Genomic DNA, 18,083 nt, shown 5'->3' with positions numbered 1-18,083 from the left:
CCAAGGTAGCTTAGATATGTAGAAATTAAACAGAAGTGGGGATAGGACACCACCCTGTGGCACCCCTTGTTTAATTCTTCTTGGTTTTGATGTTTCATTTCTAAATTGCACCGATGCCTGCCGACCACCCAGATAATTTGCGGTCCACCTTTTAAGACCTTGCAGGTCTTGCAGTAGTGTGCCATGGTTGACCGTATCAAAAGTTTTTGATAGGTCTAGCGCAACGAGTACTGTTCTATGGTGGGGGTTTTGATTTAAATCGCAATTTATCTGGGTGCTGATGGCATTTAGCGCGGTGGTGGTGCTATGGAGTTTTCTGAAGCCATGCTGATGACAGGCTAGCTGCAAATTTGCTATGAAGTAGTGGAGCAAAATGGCTTCAAGCGTCTTGGCTACTGGCGATAGGAGAGATATCGGGCGATATGACTCTCCTATGTTAGCTGGTTTCCCAGGCTTTAGTAGCGGGACCACCGCGGCCATTTTCCATTTTTCGGGTATGACAAAGGTGGAAAGAGACAGGTTGATGACATGTGCTAAATATTTGAAACCCTCTTTCCCTAGGCTTTTAAGCATCGGCATGGCTATGCCGTCTGGGCCCACTGCTTTGGATGGTTTAGCATGACGGATGGCATCCTCAACCTCTTTGGAGGTGATGGTAATTGGTGACGCGCTAAATTTATGTTTATGTGCGTGTCTGTTGGCCCTCCGTCTATCTTTGTCGACCGTACAATGCATTATATATTGTCGGCAGAAAGCGCTCGGTCATTTTTTCGCATCCGACAGCACTTTGTCGCCAAAGGCGATGGAAACTTTGTCATTGTGCCTAGACGGCTTCGATAGGGACTTTACGGTGGACCAAAGTTTACCTACACCGGCAGAGAGGTTACAACCGCTTAGGTGCTCCTCCCATTTCGCCCGCTTGTGTTCATCCACAAGCAATCTGATGCGTTGGTTTATATCCCTTATTTGGGCCGCTGGGATCGAGCTGTCTTATAAGGTCACGTTCTCTCGCTAAACTTGCGGCCTCCGCAGGGAAGTGGGGCCGAATTTCGGGAATTCTACCGGCGGGAATGAAACGAGCCGAGGCGGAAAGCACGCTCCCCTTTGGCGGGCATCAGTCGGGATAAGGAGGGCAGCAAAGCGGTTGTCTGTAAAGGATTTGTATTCGTCCCACTTTCCTTTTTTAAAGTTAATGAAAGTGCGTTTTTCAGTGACGATGAAGTCAGCGGTACGCTCGAGCGAAATAAGTATAGGCAGGTGGTCGGTGCCAATGTTACCATCGGTTGTCTGTTGACGCAGTTTACGAGTTCTGCGCTCACGATTGAAATATCCGGCGAACTGTGACAGCTTCCTACCATACGTGTGGGGGCGTCTCCGTTTATTGTGCAGAACGTCGTTTCTTCTATTTGATCCGCCAACATCTCACCCCTACTGTCCGCCCGCAAGTTTGAATGCCATATATCGTGATAGGCATTGAAATCGCCTAAGATAATGCGATTGTTGCCAGTGAGTAAGGCGCTGATATTAGGGCAGTATCCTCTGGGGCAACAGGTGGCAGGAGGGATGTAGATGTTGATGATTTCTAGGTTTGCATCGCCTGACCGGACAGATAAGCCTCGACGTTCTAAGACACTGTCCCTGCGGTCGATGTCGGGATCAAATATATGATATTGCACAGAGTGGTGTATGATAAACGCGAGGCCGCCTCCATTTCGGCTCTCGCGATGTTTTCTGTGGACATTATACCCAGAACAAGTCTGCAGTGCAGATCTTGCTGTGAGTTTAGTCTCTTGAATCGCAGCAATGCGGATGTTGTGCCGCTTCATGAAATCGACTATCTCCGTGATCTTCCCTGTTAATCCATTACAGTTTAACTGCAAAATTCTGAAGTGCATAGGGGGAGACGTCGTCACTCTGGGAGTAAGTGACGGGTGACTACGCCTGGATTGTGGAAGGCTAGGACGCGACTGCTGTTGTGACCCTGGGACAGGACGTCCTTGGGTAAGCATGGGGGTACCCGGTGTATTTGGGTATGCGGCCTGGCAACATGCCGCAATGAAACCCGTCGGAAGGTTGCCTTCGCGGAGACCAGAACATCTAGGAAAGTGGCACCGTCCATGGCAGGAGCTGCATTGGGCGGATGGCGCAAACATATATATTCTGTGCTGGCAAACGGTGGAAAGGGAGGTAGGGATTAAGAGTCTGTTTCCCTGACATTCACAATTGCTGACGGAAAAGAGGGGGGAGAAGGCGGGGCAGGGGCTGATGCTCGGCATTGCTCCCGACTCTACTACGGAGCTTTCTCCGTAGACGTCCCAATTAGACTGGACGAAATTAAGCGAAAGCGAGAGGTGCACATGATGGCCGAAGCAGGAAAGGCGTGGGTTCAAAAGCGGGGCTGTAAAGTGTCGAAGATTATGTGCAGGTCTTACAATCTTAGAGTAACAAAGTTGCTTCTATCATTAAAAAGAGAGGACTTTAGACTCATGACGGATATTCTAACTGGACTCTGCCTTCTGGCGTCACATGCCTTTAAATTAGGCTTGGTCAGTGATAGCAGATGTAGGAAGTGCGGGCTGGAGGAGGAAACGATCGAGCACGTTCTGTGCTCTTGCCCTGCGCTTGCCAGGCTAAGACTCCAGGTATTAGGAGTGATACAGCTGTCAGATTTAGAAGCAGCAAGTGGCTTAAATCCTAGGAAGCTTCTAGCATTTGCCAAGAGGACGGAGTTATTTTATAACATAGGTCCTGGTTTTTGATAGGGTTTTACAGTTTCGTCGTTAAAATAAACTTCTGGTAACACTACGGTCTATGTGAGGTCCTCATGGATCAGCCAGTTCAGCCTAACCTATCCTACTACGGAGATTGTAGGTATGAGTGGGAGCAGCCGTGTGAGCTGGTGGCGCCGTGGGGCGCGAGCAGCAGCGGGTACTTGTTGTGGCTTGCTGAGCAGCGGGGCTGCTGGAAGGTAGCGGGGAGGGGGGGCGCTAAGGCGCAGACTACGGGACGACCTAGGGCGTGAACAGCAAGGAGCCACAAAAGCTTTATAGAAGTTACGTGGTCGTCTGGTTTTGGGGTCTAGCCCACTACAACCTCTCCGATGCAACCATCCCTTACACGAGACACACTGGCAAGAGTATGACCGTCCTAAAAAGATTTTTTTCCGGCAGATGCAGCAAAACCATATGGAGCAGTCCCGCTGCAAGGAGCTGCTGGGAGGATGACAATTTGTGGGAGGGACGCAAAAAATTAAATGGGGTTACACTGAAATGACATTTCTTGGTCGGGAAAAATCCCGAGTAGCTCCGGTACATAGAACCGACTACCTTGGGAAGCGATATTTTATACTCATTTAGGACTACCTAGGTTGTTTATTGTTCATGGCGTAAATTGGTCCGATATATTCGAAACAGCTATCAACGGAAGGGCAACGCTACCAGTTATTAGAAACCAATTGCGAAATATAACTTTTTCTAACCGTTTAAGGTTAGGTTAGGTTGAACAGACCGGTCCATGAGGACTTCGCATAGACTGATTGAGTCCGTAGTGTTACCAGAAGTTTGTTTTAACGACCAAACTGAAAAACCCTATCAAAAACCAGGACCTATGTTATAAAATAACTCCCTCCTCTTGGCAAATATTAGAAGCTTCCTAGGACTTAAGCCATTTGCTGCTTCTAGATCTGACAGCTGTACCACTCCTAATAGCTGGAATCTTAGCCTAGCAAGTGCAGGGCATGAGAATAGATCGTGCTCGATCGTTTCCACCTCCAACCCGCACTTCCTACATCTGCTAACACTGACCAAGCCTAATTTAAAGGCATGTGACGCCAGAAGGGAGTGTCCAGTCAGAATACCCATGATGAGTATATAGTCCTCTCTTTTTAAAGATAGAAACAACTTTGTTAGTCTAAGGTTGTAAGGCCAGCACATAATCTTCGACACTTTACAGCCCCGCGCTTGAACCCACGCCTTTCCCGCTTGGTCGATAATGTGCACTTCTCGCCTTCGCTTAATCTCGCCCAATCTAATTGGGACGTCTACGGAGAAATATTCAAGGGATGCACTTTTTTTTAGCTAGTTCGTCCGCTTTTTCATTCCCATCTATTCCCATATGCCCTGGGACCCAATATAGATGTATGCTTCTCCCTGTCCCGATTCTCTCCAGAGACTGCTTACACTCTAACACGCATTTAGATGCTGTGCTATGCGATATTATTGCCTTAATAGCTGCTTGACTGTCAATATAAAAGTTAACACGGTTGCAGCTTAAGCTATTCTCTTCCAGGTTTCTACTGCTTTGGTTGCGGCTAATATTTCCGCTTGGAAAACGCCACAGTAATCCGGCATCCCGTAGGATATGCTTATTTCCGGATCAGACGGTATACCGCAGACCCTACTCTTTCCACTACTTTGGAACCATCTGTGTACATATGTATCGCCTCGTCCGCCATTTTTGCACCCGTTCAAAATTTATTTAAAAAAAAACAAGCGCTTTCAATGCTAGATCAACAAACCATTGGATTCTGCATCGCCGATTTCACCAAGTTGTTAAAACAAAACATTCAAAGAAAAGTTATATCTTAATATATAAAAAAAAAGTGTCACAACATTTTCGGCCACGATGTACTCCTAACTACTGAACCGATTTTGAATTTGTTTTGCACCCCGTGTGTAGTTTGATCTAATTTGAGAGGGGGCCCGCGATTTAGAGGTACTATGAAATTTTTTCTAATTCAGGAGAGTCTAGTTGTGTAGAGGGTAATTTTCATACCCCTGGGTGACTGGGGCCTCGAGATATAGGCCAAAACGTGGGCCAGTGAATGCCTAGACAGTGTTTATACAATATGGATATCAAATGAAAGCTGTTGATGAGTGCTTTAGTACAGAGTAATATATTATTAATCAGACGAAGATGGTGATAGATGAAGTGAAAAAGATGGAGGGAGGAGTGAATAAAAGGATTAGGAAAAAGTGAAGAGGGGGAGGGCAGAGTCAGACGGAAAAAGTTTATTAAAATGTATGCAGATAGGCCAAATTTAGGGCAGGACAACGTCTGTCGGCTCTTATAATAATAATTTAAAATACTCATTTTGCGTAATTTTTCAGAATATTAATTAAGAACAATGAATTCAAATAACATGACCAAAGTCGAAGATGTTTTAAACTTTTCCCATATATGTATTACATATATGATTTTTCCCTATTAAAAAAGCAAGTTATCCAAAAAAGGTGCCGATTTTTTCAAAATTTGTATTTCCCGATTGGCCAAAAGATTAAGCGCAATCGGTGATGCATAATCCTTTACATGAGTTGTGAAATACAGAATTTTGATCATAAATCATATTCTACCCAACCCTTGAGAAAAATATGGGAGAGTTTCGAGATTGTTGTAATGATCATCTTGGGACCATTTCCGAATATTACGGCTCAATCCTTTTTTATCCTATCGCCACTGTTTCAGAACTCCTTCGGAATATTTCGGGATTGTTTTTTTGAATTACTTAAGATTTTTATCATACCTGGGGAGAATTCTTGTTCTATGAAAAGATCAAGTGAAAAAAGATGAATAAAATTTTGTGAGAAATCTCTATTAACTTTATCACTTCGCAGAACGCGAACTGCCCCCTGCAAATCGTTATTCGACCAAGACCAAGCCATTGGGAAAAGCGGGAAACACAAAAACTGTACATAAGATTTTTCTTTTTAAGTCAGCAAAACTTAAAGTTTTTTCTGCGTGCGGAAGAAGCCGGTAAGGCCAGCCCTTAACAATTAATCGTTTTATATATTTATAGAAACATGCTATACCTTTAGGAGCTATACCATGTCTAAATTATAGACGAGCGTTAGAGGAAGAGGAGCTCGAACGGACAAACCCAGCATATAAAAATGTATTAGCAGATACAGACTCATCCCCTGATGCAAATAATATGACGAGTAATCCATCCAGCTGTCCAATTACTGGAGTTGGTAGGAGCGAAGAACCAGTAACTACTACGGACTCAATTCAGTCACCTCAAGTTTCATCTTTGACGAATGGCTCTGTCGTGCATGGCGAAATAACGGACGACGCATGTTTCACTACAATAGTACCAGCAACAACGCATGCAACAGCTCAATCGATTCCACTAACAACTACAACGACATCAATATCAACGCCTGAAACACCATCAACAACATCCGCTACAAAGTCATCGAATGACTTGCCCACTAATGTCGCAGTACTGAAGAGTTTAGTGCCACCAGCAAAAATTGTAACTGTAACTGAGAATACGCAAAAAGAATCATTAACACCAGACGATTTGAACAAGTATTGTGCAAAATTGTTTAAATTTAAAGTGATACGTGTTTTGCGTTTTCGTTCATGGAATGCCAGACGTAAATTTACAAAAAACCGTAAGCACATTAAGAATTTACAACGTCCAACACTTCCCGATGGCACGAAGCTTATAAAATTTCCAATATTAGCGCCTAGTGGCGATGCAAATGCGAATGTACGTGGCCGCAAGGAGTGGATAATGAATCCGAATGGCAAGAGTTATGTCTGTATATTACATGAATATGTGCAACATGCGCTCAAAAAACAACCAACATATGAATTTAAAGAATTGGAAAATGCAGCCACACCCTATTCGGCAACTGTATCGATAAATGATTTGAAATATGGCACCGGATATGGTACTAGCAAAAAACAAGCGAAATCCGACGCTGCTCGCGAAACATTAGAGATACTCATACCAGAGATGAAAGATAAAATCACTGGCATTAAACAAGACAAGAAAGCTACAAGCAATAATCACAAAGACTTATCGGTATGTGAAATAAACTTAGAACTTTTTTGTAAATAAGCGTTATATTTTCATTACATTGCAGGTATTTGACGACATAAAAATACAAGATCCACGAGTTGCTGAATTTTGCAATAAGACAACAGAACCCTCACCACATGCTATTCTATTGACTTGTTTACAACGTAATTTCGGTTTGGGCGACGTGCAGATTAATTATGAAATCAATCGTACAAAGAATAAGAAAAATGAATTTACAATGACTGTGGGCAAACATACCGCTAAAGTGTTATGTAAAAATAAACGCGAAGGCAAACAGTTGGCATCGCAGGCTATATTACAGGTATGTAAAAAATAAAGATACGTGTGGTATTGGTGTACTGTATGGAATATGGTATTGGTATTCTGTATGAAGTACTGGAGAATGTATGCGTAGTCACTACACACTGCAACTCAAGGACCCGTGCGCATCTTGCGCAACAAATATAAAAGTCTCATATAAAATATCAACAGAAATCAGCTGTTCTATCAATCAATTATCTATCAATAAAAACTTACATGCACTTCCGCTGCCATCTGACGACTGTTAGCAACTGCCGGTAATGCAGTGTTAGTTCTAATCAAATATTTACAATAGTGTCATAGTACAAATAGATTTCGCGCAATCGCGCGCAATCGTTTATTTTTAACAAAATTTTTTTTAATAAAATATAGCTAGACAAAAGCACCACGCCAATAATGCCCAAAGCTCGCTCATAGCACGAATCTCCATCTTAACAACCAAAACTTTTTTTATAGATTTGGATTCCAAATAAGAGCGAAAAAGGACCTGCACATAAAAACAGCAATTAGCAGTTTTTTTACACGTATATACGCCTGCGTTTGCGGGTAAAAAAATCTCTTATCCTCACTTAGATAATTTTTAGAAGATCCATTTAGCGGCAGTGGTTAAATAGCTAGCTATAGAGCGGGTTGTACCGAAAAGCGGAGACACACACCTCTGTTGGCCATAGTATATAACCTATAGCTGAATCGGTTGCGGTGAATAGTGGCCACACACCATTTGTAGAGGGAATACATAGAGGTAGTGTAGAGGCAAAACATAGACACATATTTCAGTTGCATCTGAGTATAATGCGTATTGAAATTTAGGAGTACTGATTTTCTGCGCAGCAATTTCAGAAGTGTAGATAAAGTTTAACGCTTAGCAGTCCATATAAAGTTTAAGCGTATATGTATATAGATGTAAAAAAACACAGCTAATGTTATATACATAAAGTACAAAAGAAATAAAATCAAATAATTAAAATAAAAAAAAATAAAGTAAAATAAAAAAAAAAAACGGGAATAAACTAAAAACATTAAAAAAGGAACTAAAATATGTTAAAATAAAAGAAAAGAAAATCAAATACAAAATAAATAAAATAGAAAAGTAAAATAAATTAAAATATAATAAAATAAAATAATCGGGCAATTCACAAGAGAATCGTATTCATGTAAAGTTTTAAGATTTGAGTTGTTTCCATGGTTTCCAATACAAAATTAAATATTAAAATATGTGCTATACGACGAAAAGGACACCTTGTGAATTGCCTATATATACATAAATAGAATGAACTGAAAATTTAAATTTTTACAATAAAGTCAAATAAAATCGATATTAATTTGACGGGTTATCTATTTGTCATCGAAAAGTGCTGGCTTTATCATCGAAAAATTATGGGACTGTTACACATCTCTTATCGGTGTTATCGATTTGCAAGCAAACAGTTATCGATCACTTACAAAAAGTTATCGATATGTTATAAAAAGCTATCAATTTGTTTTCGGAAACAGGTTTATTATAGGATTTTTACCAATTTGTTATTGGTTTTTTTGAAAATTTATCGATTTTCTTATAAAAAATTTATTGATTTGTTATCGCCATGTTATCGATTTGATAACGACGAGTCACCGGTTTGTTATGAAACAGTCGATACCAATAAGAAGATGTTGACAAGCTGATAACAAATCGAAAACAAGCTAATAACAAATTTAAAACTAGACGATAATTCTATCAATAATAAACCGCTAATATAACAGCAACTTTTCGGTATCGGTTGTTATCGATAATAAGCCGCAAATACATTAACTTGTAATTAAAATCTATATTTGTATATTAGAACCATTTTCCGTAATCCCTTGTCAAATTGGGTTTGGTGACAAACCGGTTTCGGCGTTGCGCCATCATCAGTGCCGATTTTCGACAAAACAATAAATAATAAACTTATTATGAACTCCGAACTTCATGCGAGAAGAAACCATTTAAAAGCACATAATATATTACAACTAGGCTATGCTAAAGTCAGTGGCGTAGAGGGGGGGAGGATGTATCTTGCCATGGGCGCTACTCACAGGGGTCGCAAAATGGTCCGCCAAGCAGAGCTTTCTGGATAATTCGTATTTTTATTATATCTGATTTCTGGAAAATATTGATTTCTTGCGACAGGTTGTGGAATAATTGAAAGCATATTTCAACGTTACGATGGGAATTATTAAAAAATGCTTTAAAAAAACTGTCAAACGTGAATCTGAAATACAATGGAGTGTCAGAATACAAGCGGTTATGTTATCGTCGATGGGCTAGACTATTTAGCAGAGGACACTAACACCACAAGTAACACCAGCAGCGAAGCTACAGTTCTCTTGCAAAATATACAAAATTTTATTTTCATAACATTAGTTCATTTCTGGTATGAAATTTTAAGAGGATTGATCGTGTTCAGCTCAGATTACAAGATCTGGGGATGAATTTTAGAGAAGCGTATCGTGATCTTAAATCATTAGCGACTGAACTATCCGAAATTCGAGACACTCTCTGTGAAGAAGCAACAGAAAAGCGAAGCGAAAAATGGGATATTGATAGTAAGAAGAAGATATTGATTGTAAGAAGGCGCCGAAAATGCCCGGAGAATCGGCTAGAGATGTTGGTCTCTCCGCAGAATGTGAAATTTCGCGCGTAAAAACTTGGGGGTGAATTTTATAGTACAGATCTCGTGGAACAGAACTTTTTATCGAAATATGTGACTGCAAAATATTACTTCGCAGTAGAAAAGAAATTGAACCTGAAACTCAGTATTACTTACTTTTATAATCTCGTATGGAGAAAATGTTTTTCAAAACTTTCGAGTGGCACTTCCAATACTCTTGACTATCTTAGTATTAATTGCCAGCTGCGAACGTTCATTCAGCAAATTAAAACTGATTTTGACATATTTACGATCAACGATGGGGCAAGGTCGCCTAAGTGACCTAACATTATTAAGTATGGAAAGAGAAAAATTTGAAATGATAAAGTTTGATGATATCATTGGCATATTTGCTTCCTCAAAGGCGCCAAAAAATATTTTGCCCGGGCGCAAGAAAACCTCACTACGCCACTGGCTAAAGTTCTCGTATTCGTCGTTTGTACCATGAACCAATGACTAAAGATATCGCAATGCCATAACCGTGTATTCGTAATTTAATTTAGAAAAAATGTTACTATCTTATGACGTAGCGCTTTTGAAGGTTTTAGGTTTCTTTAATTATTATTTTTCTTTAAATTTTCATTGACGATTTTTCTTAACGAACAAAAATTAAAATTTCGTAAAAGTTGATTTTTTCCTTGCGATTGTTTATTATTTTCAACAACAACCAAACCGAAATGCACTACATTTAAGGCGTTCTATCTTGATATCAGACATGCGCATGTATGAGCGCAGTATTCTAACAAGCCTGCAATCTTCCGTTGAGTTTCACTTAAGTCAGGCGGTAGGCCAATTGCCTTGAAAACAATGCTTCTTTATCATTCTCCCAAGCGCTGGCAACAAGCAATTTTTTTATTGAGCCTTAGAAATGTGGAGGAAAGAACACTAACCTCTGGCAATTTTTCGCCGGGATTTCTAAAATCCATGGCTAATGTCTTAAAATAAAGTTAATAATTTGAATTTAGTTTTTCATATAGAAATTTCAAAAAATATCAATAAAAGTCCAATTCAAAAAATTTTGTTGTTTTTCCCTTTCATTAGATTTCACTACATTTGAAACATATTTCAAAAGCGTGACGTCACAGCAAGAAGTTTCAGTTTTTCTTGTTGTCTTTAATGCGTGATATGTTACTTGGTTCATGTGTTTGTACTATGTTTGAATTAAATTTTATATTGAAAACTATGGAAACAACTAAAAACTTAAGACTTTAAAATGCATACGACACTCCTGTGAAATGCCTAAGTGTTGTAAAATTTAATAAAATTGTTAATATATTGCAAATAATTATTTCGAGTGCTTATAAATCGAATTCTTATTTACAGATTTTGCATCCACACATTAAAACATGGGGCTCTCTATTACGCCTTTACGGCAATAATTCAATTAAAACATTCAAAGAGAAGAAGTTGGAGGAACAAGAAATCACAGTTCTACAAAGTAAAGCTGCTATAAACCAGCCGAATTATGCTATTCTAGATAAGCTAAAAGCAGAAATGCTAAAATTGGCAGAAAAGAATAAATCGGTCAAGTCAATGGGTACATTTGTACCACCTAACGATGTTGATTTACCATCAACTTCAGGTTCAAATCTCAATAACGTGGTGCTGTAAGCGCGCTTCATAACACACAAGCATGATATATGTGTATATTTTATTAAATTTACATTGTATACTTATGTATGTATAAGTATGTTTCGACTGATTCAAAATATGTACATAAATCATGACAGAGCAATTGGGTAATTCAAATAACAGACATTTATTCGAGCAACTAAAAGCACAAATTAACATTACAACAGCTTGAACAGAGTTAAAGGTGTGTTCGGCAAGAAATGCCAGCACACAAATTATAATTCGTGCTGGAAGAAATTTTCCCAGCACGAATTCGCAACTTAATCCGTCAAAATGAAATGTCAACATTGCGCTCTCTCTTTACAAAGGACACGCGTTTTTTGTCTTACTGAATACTGTTCAAAAAAAATTGTTACGAGTTTGAACAGGTTTGTTTTTTCTTGCCGAACACAATAATTATGCTAAGAAAAATAACACTTTAGTAACAGTACAGTAGTAGCTTTAAAATAGCGCGACCAAATGTAATGCCATATGACTTTAGGGCCGTTTGCGCCACCTTCAGTTGGGGGCGTTTTCGCCATCTCCAGTTATGTCAGATTTTACCTGGAGGAAAGCAATTTATCAGATAGCTTATTTTGACGTTGTCGTTTTCACCAGCGCTGGTTGACCAACCCCCCGGTTATATTGATAATTGTAAATATTATGTAGAACACGAAAACTACACAAACCGCTGACTTTTGTTTACACCTTTTCTTTGCACTTAACCACTTAACTAAGACGCGAAGCTTTAGTTTGCATGGAGAAAACGAAAATTTAGATAACTTATAGAAGATAAGCGACTAACTGAAGATGGTGGAAACGGCCCTTAGTCACTCAGGGCTGTCATGGAATCCAAGTTGGTTTTGCATTTTGTCGGAATTACAAACCAATATTGATTTAAATTGATATCATAAAACCGTATTGGTTTTGCTCTCTTCGAATGTAAATAAAAGCGATGTTCGAATCAGCTGTTTTGCAGTGTTATCGGTGCACCGGCAATTTTGATGTTCATTTTTTTGGCAAAATTTTATAAAATAATTGTTTTGTGCATCTAAACAGAATTAAACAAATTTATTGACATCAAAATGGCACCAGCAGCTGTAGCATTTATGTTATTGGAAGAAGAAAGTTGCGAGAAGGTAAAAAGGAAAATTTTGAAAGATCGCAGCAATCCATTTGAGTTGCCAGAGACAGCGTAATTAAAAATATTTCGTAATTTGGGTTTCTAAATATTTATCATCAATGATATTTATAGTGTATTTGCAGTTACATTGCATACTGTCGCATAAAAATAGAGGCTTTCCGAATGGTATTAGACACCATTGAAGGACGCTTAACTCGCTCGAAAGTTCTGCCAGTGCTGGAACTAGCAGCTACGTTACGATTTTTAGCTGAAGGATCCTATCAAAGATCAGTTGGCAAGGATTCTAGCATGAGTGTAGGTAGAAGCACGGTGTCAACGATTTTAGATGATGTGCTTCTTGAAGCCCTTGACAATATCAAAATACTGTGCTGCATTGAATTGTTATGCTTTCCCCTATTAAAAATGAAAATATATGTAAATTTACATTTATTTTTATAAAATAAAACTTTATTTACTTACATTTTCAGAAAATATTCAACTGCAAGAGAAAAACTACTATGAAAAAATGAAATCCAACAGCATTTAACTGATTGGATTGTTTCCGATAACAAAATCAATATTATCGGATTCTGTGACACCTAAAACCGACACTAATTCCCATTAGAACATTAAACCGATAACATTGGATTTCATGACACCAAAGTGTTTTTTTTGCCGTTTTTAAATCCGATTCCGACAACAATTGGATTCCATGACAGCCCTGACTTATTTATAAGTTATCACTTAATGAAGCCGCTGTTTTGCTGGTTTTCGTGTATTCACAATGGATTTTTGCGATTTGTTCTACAAAATGTATTCACAGCAATGGATTGAACTTTGCATTTGGCATCCTGTGCTTGCGAAAACCCAAATGTCAAATGAAGCTATTTGAATTATTCATACCCTTCAGTTAAATTCTAACTTAACTAACACGAGACAGCGACAACGGCCCTTATTAGTTAACAGATCTTATTAGCTTTAAATACTAAAATGTGCTTTTGTTATTTAACTAAAAGAAAAACGTAAAACAAAAGATTTTTAGAACAACAATTATGTTCAACGCAAGCTTCCTCGAATGCTATCTTATTATGGCATTTGATTGCGAGTAAGGAATTCGTCATACTGCTTTATATGAAAAATGAATTCCCTACTCGTGAACTGATAGCACATTGATATGCCATGTTGCCTTCTCTTTTTATTCTATCTCCTTTGTGGTGAAATTATGTTTAACGAGCCGGACCCGTGCGCATCTTGCGCAGCCAATATAAAAGTCTCTTATCAAATATCAACAGAAATCAGCTGTTCTATCAATCAATTAAAACTTACAGCTTCCTCTGCCATCTGTCGTATGGGAGCAACTGCCGGTAATGCAGTGCCAATATTCACAATAGTGCCATAGTACAAATAGATTTCTTTGAGTGTTCACAATCGTTTATTTTTAACAAATTATTTTAATAAAATATAGCTAAACAAAAGCACTACGACCAAAATTGCACAAAGCTCGCTAATAGCCCGAATCTCTATCTTTACAACCAAAATTTTATTTATAGATTTGGATTCTAAATAAGAGCGAAAAAGGGACCCGTACATAAAAACAGCGATTAGAAATAATATATATGATTATTACTGTGGATTTTATTTAAGTACAATTTTAATACCGCCTTAGACCTAAAAGTATCTAAATCAAAAGTTTCGATTTTTAAAATTATGCATACTGTCGGCATATTTAATAACTCAATATCGAACGATTCGTTAATCTATTTTGATGAGAAATTTAAATTTAATTAACTCGTATGGGAGAAGTACTCAGTTTTTAAGTCAAGGTGTGGTATTAATATGCATGATACACATATATACAATATATGTATATTACACAGACGTACATCTCCAGGGATAACACACTTAAAACACTATGAAAAATGCACGTTTTTAATGGTTTATATAGCGTTACCTAAATTCACACAGAAAATCCTGGGTTCACACCACGGGCAAAGCAACATCAAAATTTTAGAAACAAGTTTTTTCAATTAGAAGAAAATTTTTCTAATAAGGTCGCCCCTCGGCAGTGATTTGGAAAGCACTCCGATTGTATTTCTGTCATGAAAAGCTTCTCAGTGAAAACTCATCTGCCTTGGAGATGGTGCTCGTATGCTGACTCCGAACATGTAGGTCTCGTCTCGCCAATTTGTAGGGAAAATTAAAATGAGCACGACGCAAATTGGAAGAGAAGCTCGGCCTTAAATCTCTTGAGAGGCAATCGCGCCTTACATTTACTTTTTTGTAAATTCACAAGGCCCTAACCATTTTCTTCGAAACTCCGTTCTTTACAAATATATCTGTAATTAAATTTTTAAATTTGTTAGGCCGGAAATACAGAGCCTTTTCCCCATTGTGAATTCATACAAGTGGCGGATGTTTGATAAAAACTTTCACAATAGTAAACAGCCTCGATCACCTGTCCAATCGCTGTTCGATTACTTAAATCATTTGCTCAATAGTGTTTTTCAAACATTTTTGTAGACGACTGGTATATTGTTTTATTTACATATTTTAATATGTTTGCATAACTGGCTGCTCAAATTTAATCAATTAACTTGATTTTAAAAGTGACTATTAATATGTAGTCTGATTTTCTGTATACACATTTAAAAGAAAAGCTGATTAGAAACACAAATGAGCAATTCATGGCACTTCAATTTAATAACCGCGAGCAAAAAACAAATCCTTCTTCCATTCTCTGGCCATTCGCCACAGCCGTTTTACCTGTCAGCTATTATTTGACAGGTAGGTATGGCAATGGAGGAATAGAAAGATTTTTCACTTGTATGTATTCACAATTCTTTTCCCAGTGCTTCGATTTTTTGCTTTGACAGACAAAAATTTGATGGCCCTCATAATTCGGTTATGAATTTTAAAGTAGTAGGGAGGTGCAATTTTTGATACTATTTCGTTACTTTTTTACTACCCTAGTAATTTAATGTGCGGAAAAAAGCCAAACTCGATATATCTCCAAACTGGAAACGGGGACATGAATGAAAAGAGAAGAAAAAGCAAACGAAATGGAAGACAAAGTAGGAAAAGTTGGAGGAAAGTCGGAAAAGTAAAGATACCGAAAAGAACGTGAAGAATGAGAATAAATGTAAGAATAAGGGTTAATGTTTCAGACAAAGTAGTAAACTGAGGTTAACAGGAAAATTAAGAATAAGGATAGGATTAAGATTAATAGTGAGAGTTAGACTTGAATAAGAAGAATTGCAGGAAGAGGAAGAGGAAAAGCGGAAAGATTTACGGAAGAATGAGAGGGATATGGGGATTAAATGAGCCGATTAAGGTAAACTAGAAAATGCGGAAGGGAGAAGAAATAGGAGAGGAAGAGAGTTAGACAGGGGAGAAGCAGGTGGATAAATAAAGAAAATCAAAACAACGTTTGTCGGGTTTGATCATAGGGCTAGGATTATTTTTTTATGTTTTAAACGTTTCCAGGGCTAGTCACAACTGTTTAAAATTAAGATCTGGAAATCCACTGCCTTTTTTTGCCATCAGGCAAATCTATATGCTTTGAGTTTTTGAATCATCGTTGCTGAATAACCTCTACCACGATATAATTTTACACCAGCTACCTCTTTTCGCTCAGATACTCATCCGAAACATCATGATATTGTTCCAAGTCGTCAATGATCTCATTGACGTAAGCAGTATGTGTCCATATTCCTTAGTTGTGGATAATGTAATACTCCGATGATCCAGTCATTCAGTTACGTTGACTAAAACTTTTCCATTTCCTCTCGCACGAAGGAAATCCAGACTTACAGCGTTATTTTCCTGCACGTTTCTTCATATTTGAGAAAGGCATTAATGTATTATTTTTTTTATTATACTGAAAAAATGAATGCTGCAGATAAGTCAAGAAGCAACACTTAAATTTATGAGGGCGAGTATTTTCAAATGCGACTCCATTTTGTAATATTGACTTCACCTGTCTGATTCATTGAATCATGGGCCGCACTAATATCTTGCTACACAAACTTTGTAGAGTGCAAAGCGAAGCGAAAAGTTTAGATTTTGTGAACTTATGGAATTTAGAGTCTTTGTGAACTAAGGTAACGATCTATGTTTGTTTACATATCTTATATGAGGAGCTCCAAATCAAAACGCAATAATTACAATCGAACATTTTCGAGAAAATCGTGAAAACGCAATAAAAAAATGTAAAGTCAATTATTCCTTTTATTTTTATGAATAGTCTGGAAGATACTGTGAATTAGAATATGGCAATATCAAAATAAAAAAGAAAAAATTATGTGCACTTATCGCGTTTTGATATGGAAGTCATATTGCTTTGTACAATGTATTTTTTTCGTAAATATTTTAAAACAATTTAAATTTTAATTTAAATAATATTAACACAATACGAATGTACTTAATGTGCTAATAAAATTGTTTATACAGATATTTATCGAATCATACTTACCCAGCAATTTAAACACGGCCTTCTACCAGATCGGAAATCCTGGGTTTTGCACTTTTTTTTTTTTCTATAGAAATGTTATCATTACATCATACTTGGCATAGTAAAGCAAATAGTATTTTCTTATTTGAAAAATACATTATATATATATATACATTATGTAAATTCTATTTTTTATGACAACGTATCAGTGGGCCAAGTTATCCATTGTGGACAAAGCAACGGTACGGTTCCAAAATGTTGAGCACCTCACTGAAACAAGATTGGCTAATACCCACTTCATGGTCCTTTCCAACGCATTTTCCCTATGCGAAAAAACGAAGACATGTACTCAATTTTACAATTGGTGGAACTCCAAATTTTTGCTTCAATGGTGGCAAGGAGTTGGTAAGAATAACTAGCAAATATTAGAATGCTGACTTGTTTAGCCTATAATATTGGCGAAAGCTAATTGAAAAAAATGAACTTGTTATTCAAAAGTGCTGAAAATAGTAATTTTTAGCTTACAGTGAATCATTTAGCTCCAAAGGGTTAGAACTGTCCCTTAATTGCCTCCGAATCGCACATCACATTTATATTCTCCTCGCGCTCAATCAATACCAACCTAAGTGCAATACTAAACATTATTTTATACATTTTTTATTTCTATTTTTGTTTTATTTTAAGGAAATATATATATGCATATATGCTTGGATACAAAATTTACACAATTGTAAGTAAAATATTTGTTCACTGCCAATTCACAATAGAGCATCAGCTGTTTCGAAGTGAACTTTTGTTCGCCCGAAATTGCCGATATGCGGAAAAAATTCACCCGAACAAAATAAGTGAAGGCGAACACTTTTCCGCGTGAACTTCGCGATAAGGGTGAATATGACCACATTGAGCCTTCTGGCCATACCGCCTGTAGCAAGGCGAATTCATTACAGGTAGTGTTATCGCATCAGCTGGTTGCTTCTTCTTGATAATTTTCCATACAACACCTTGTACTGCAAAATGTCAGTTAATCGAAATCAAGGAAAATTTTCTTTTGCCTTGACATTCTTCTGTACGGCGAATTGATTGAATTCGCTTTGCCACCACTTG

At 37.8% G+C, this 18,083-nt stretch overlaps 1 protein-coding gene across 1 annotated transcript in view; it reads left to right on the top strand.

The window, feature by feature from the left end:
• Positions 1 to 16,981, top strand: part of pasha (partner of drosha) — a 40,323-nt gene extending 23,342 nt beyond the window's left edge. The window contains exons 5-7 of the mRNA XM_067759297.1: positions 5,795 to 6,811; positions 6,873 to 7,130; positions 11,119 to 16,981. Of these exons, the coding sequence (XP_067615398.1) occupies positions 5,795 to 6,811; positions 6,873 to 7,130; positions 11,119 to 11,406 (1,563 nt within the window). The 3' untranslated portion in view covers positions 11,407 to 16,981. The remainder of the gene's footprint in view (positions 1 to 5,794; positions 6,812 to 6,872; positions 7,131 to 11,118) is intronic.
• The last annotated feature ends 1,102 nt before the right edge of the window (positions 16,982 to 18,083 follow it).

Source organism: Eurosta solidaginis, chromosome 1, assembly GCF_040869045.1.
Source record: "Eurosta solidaginis isolate ZX-2024a chromosome 1, ASM4086904v1, whole genome shotgun sequence".
Lineage (NCBI taxonomy): Eukaryota > Metazoa > Arthropoda > Insecta > Diptera > Tephritidae > Eurosta > Eurosta solidaginis.
This window is presented reverse-complemented; position numbering and strand designations above follow the sequence as displayed.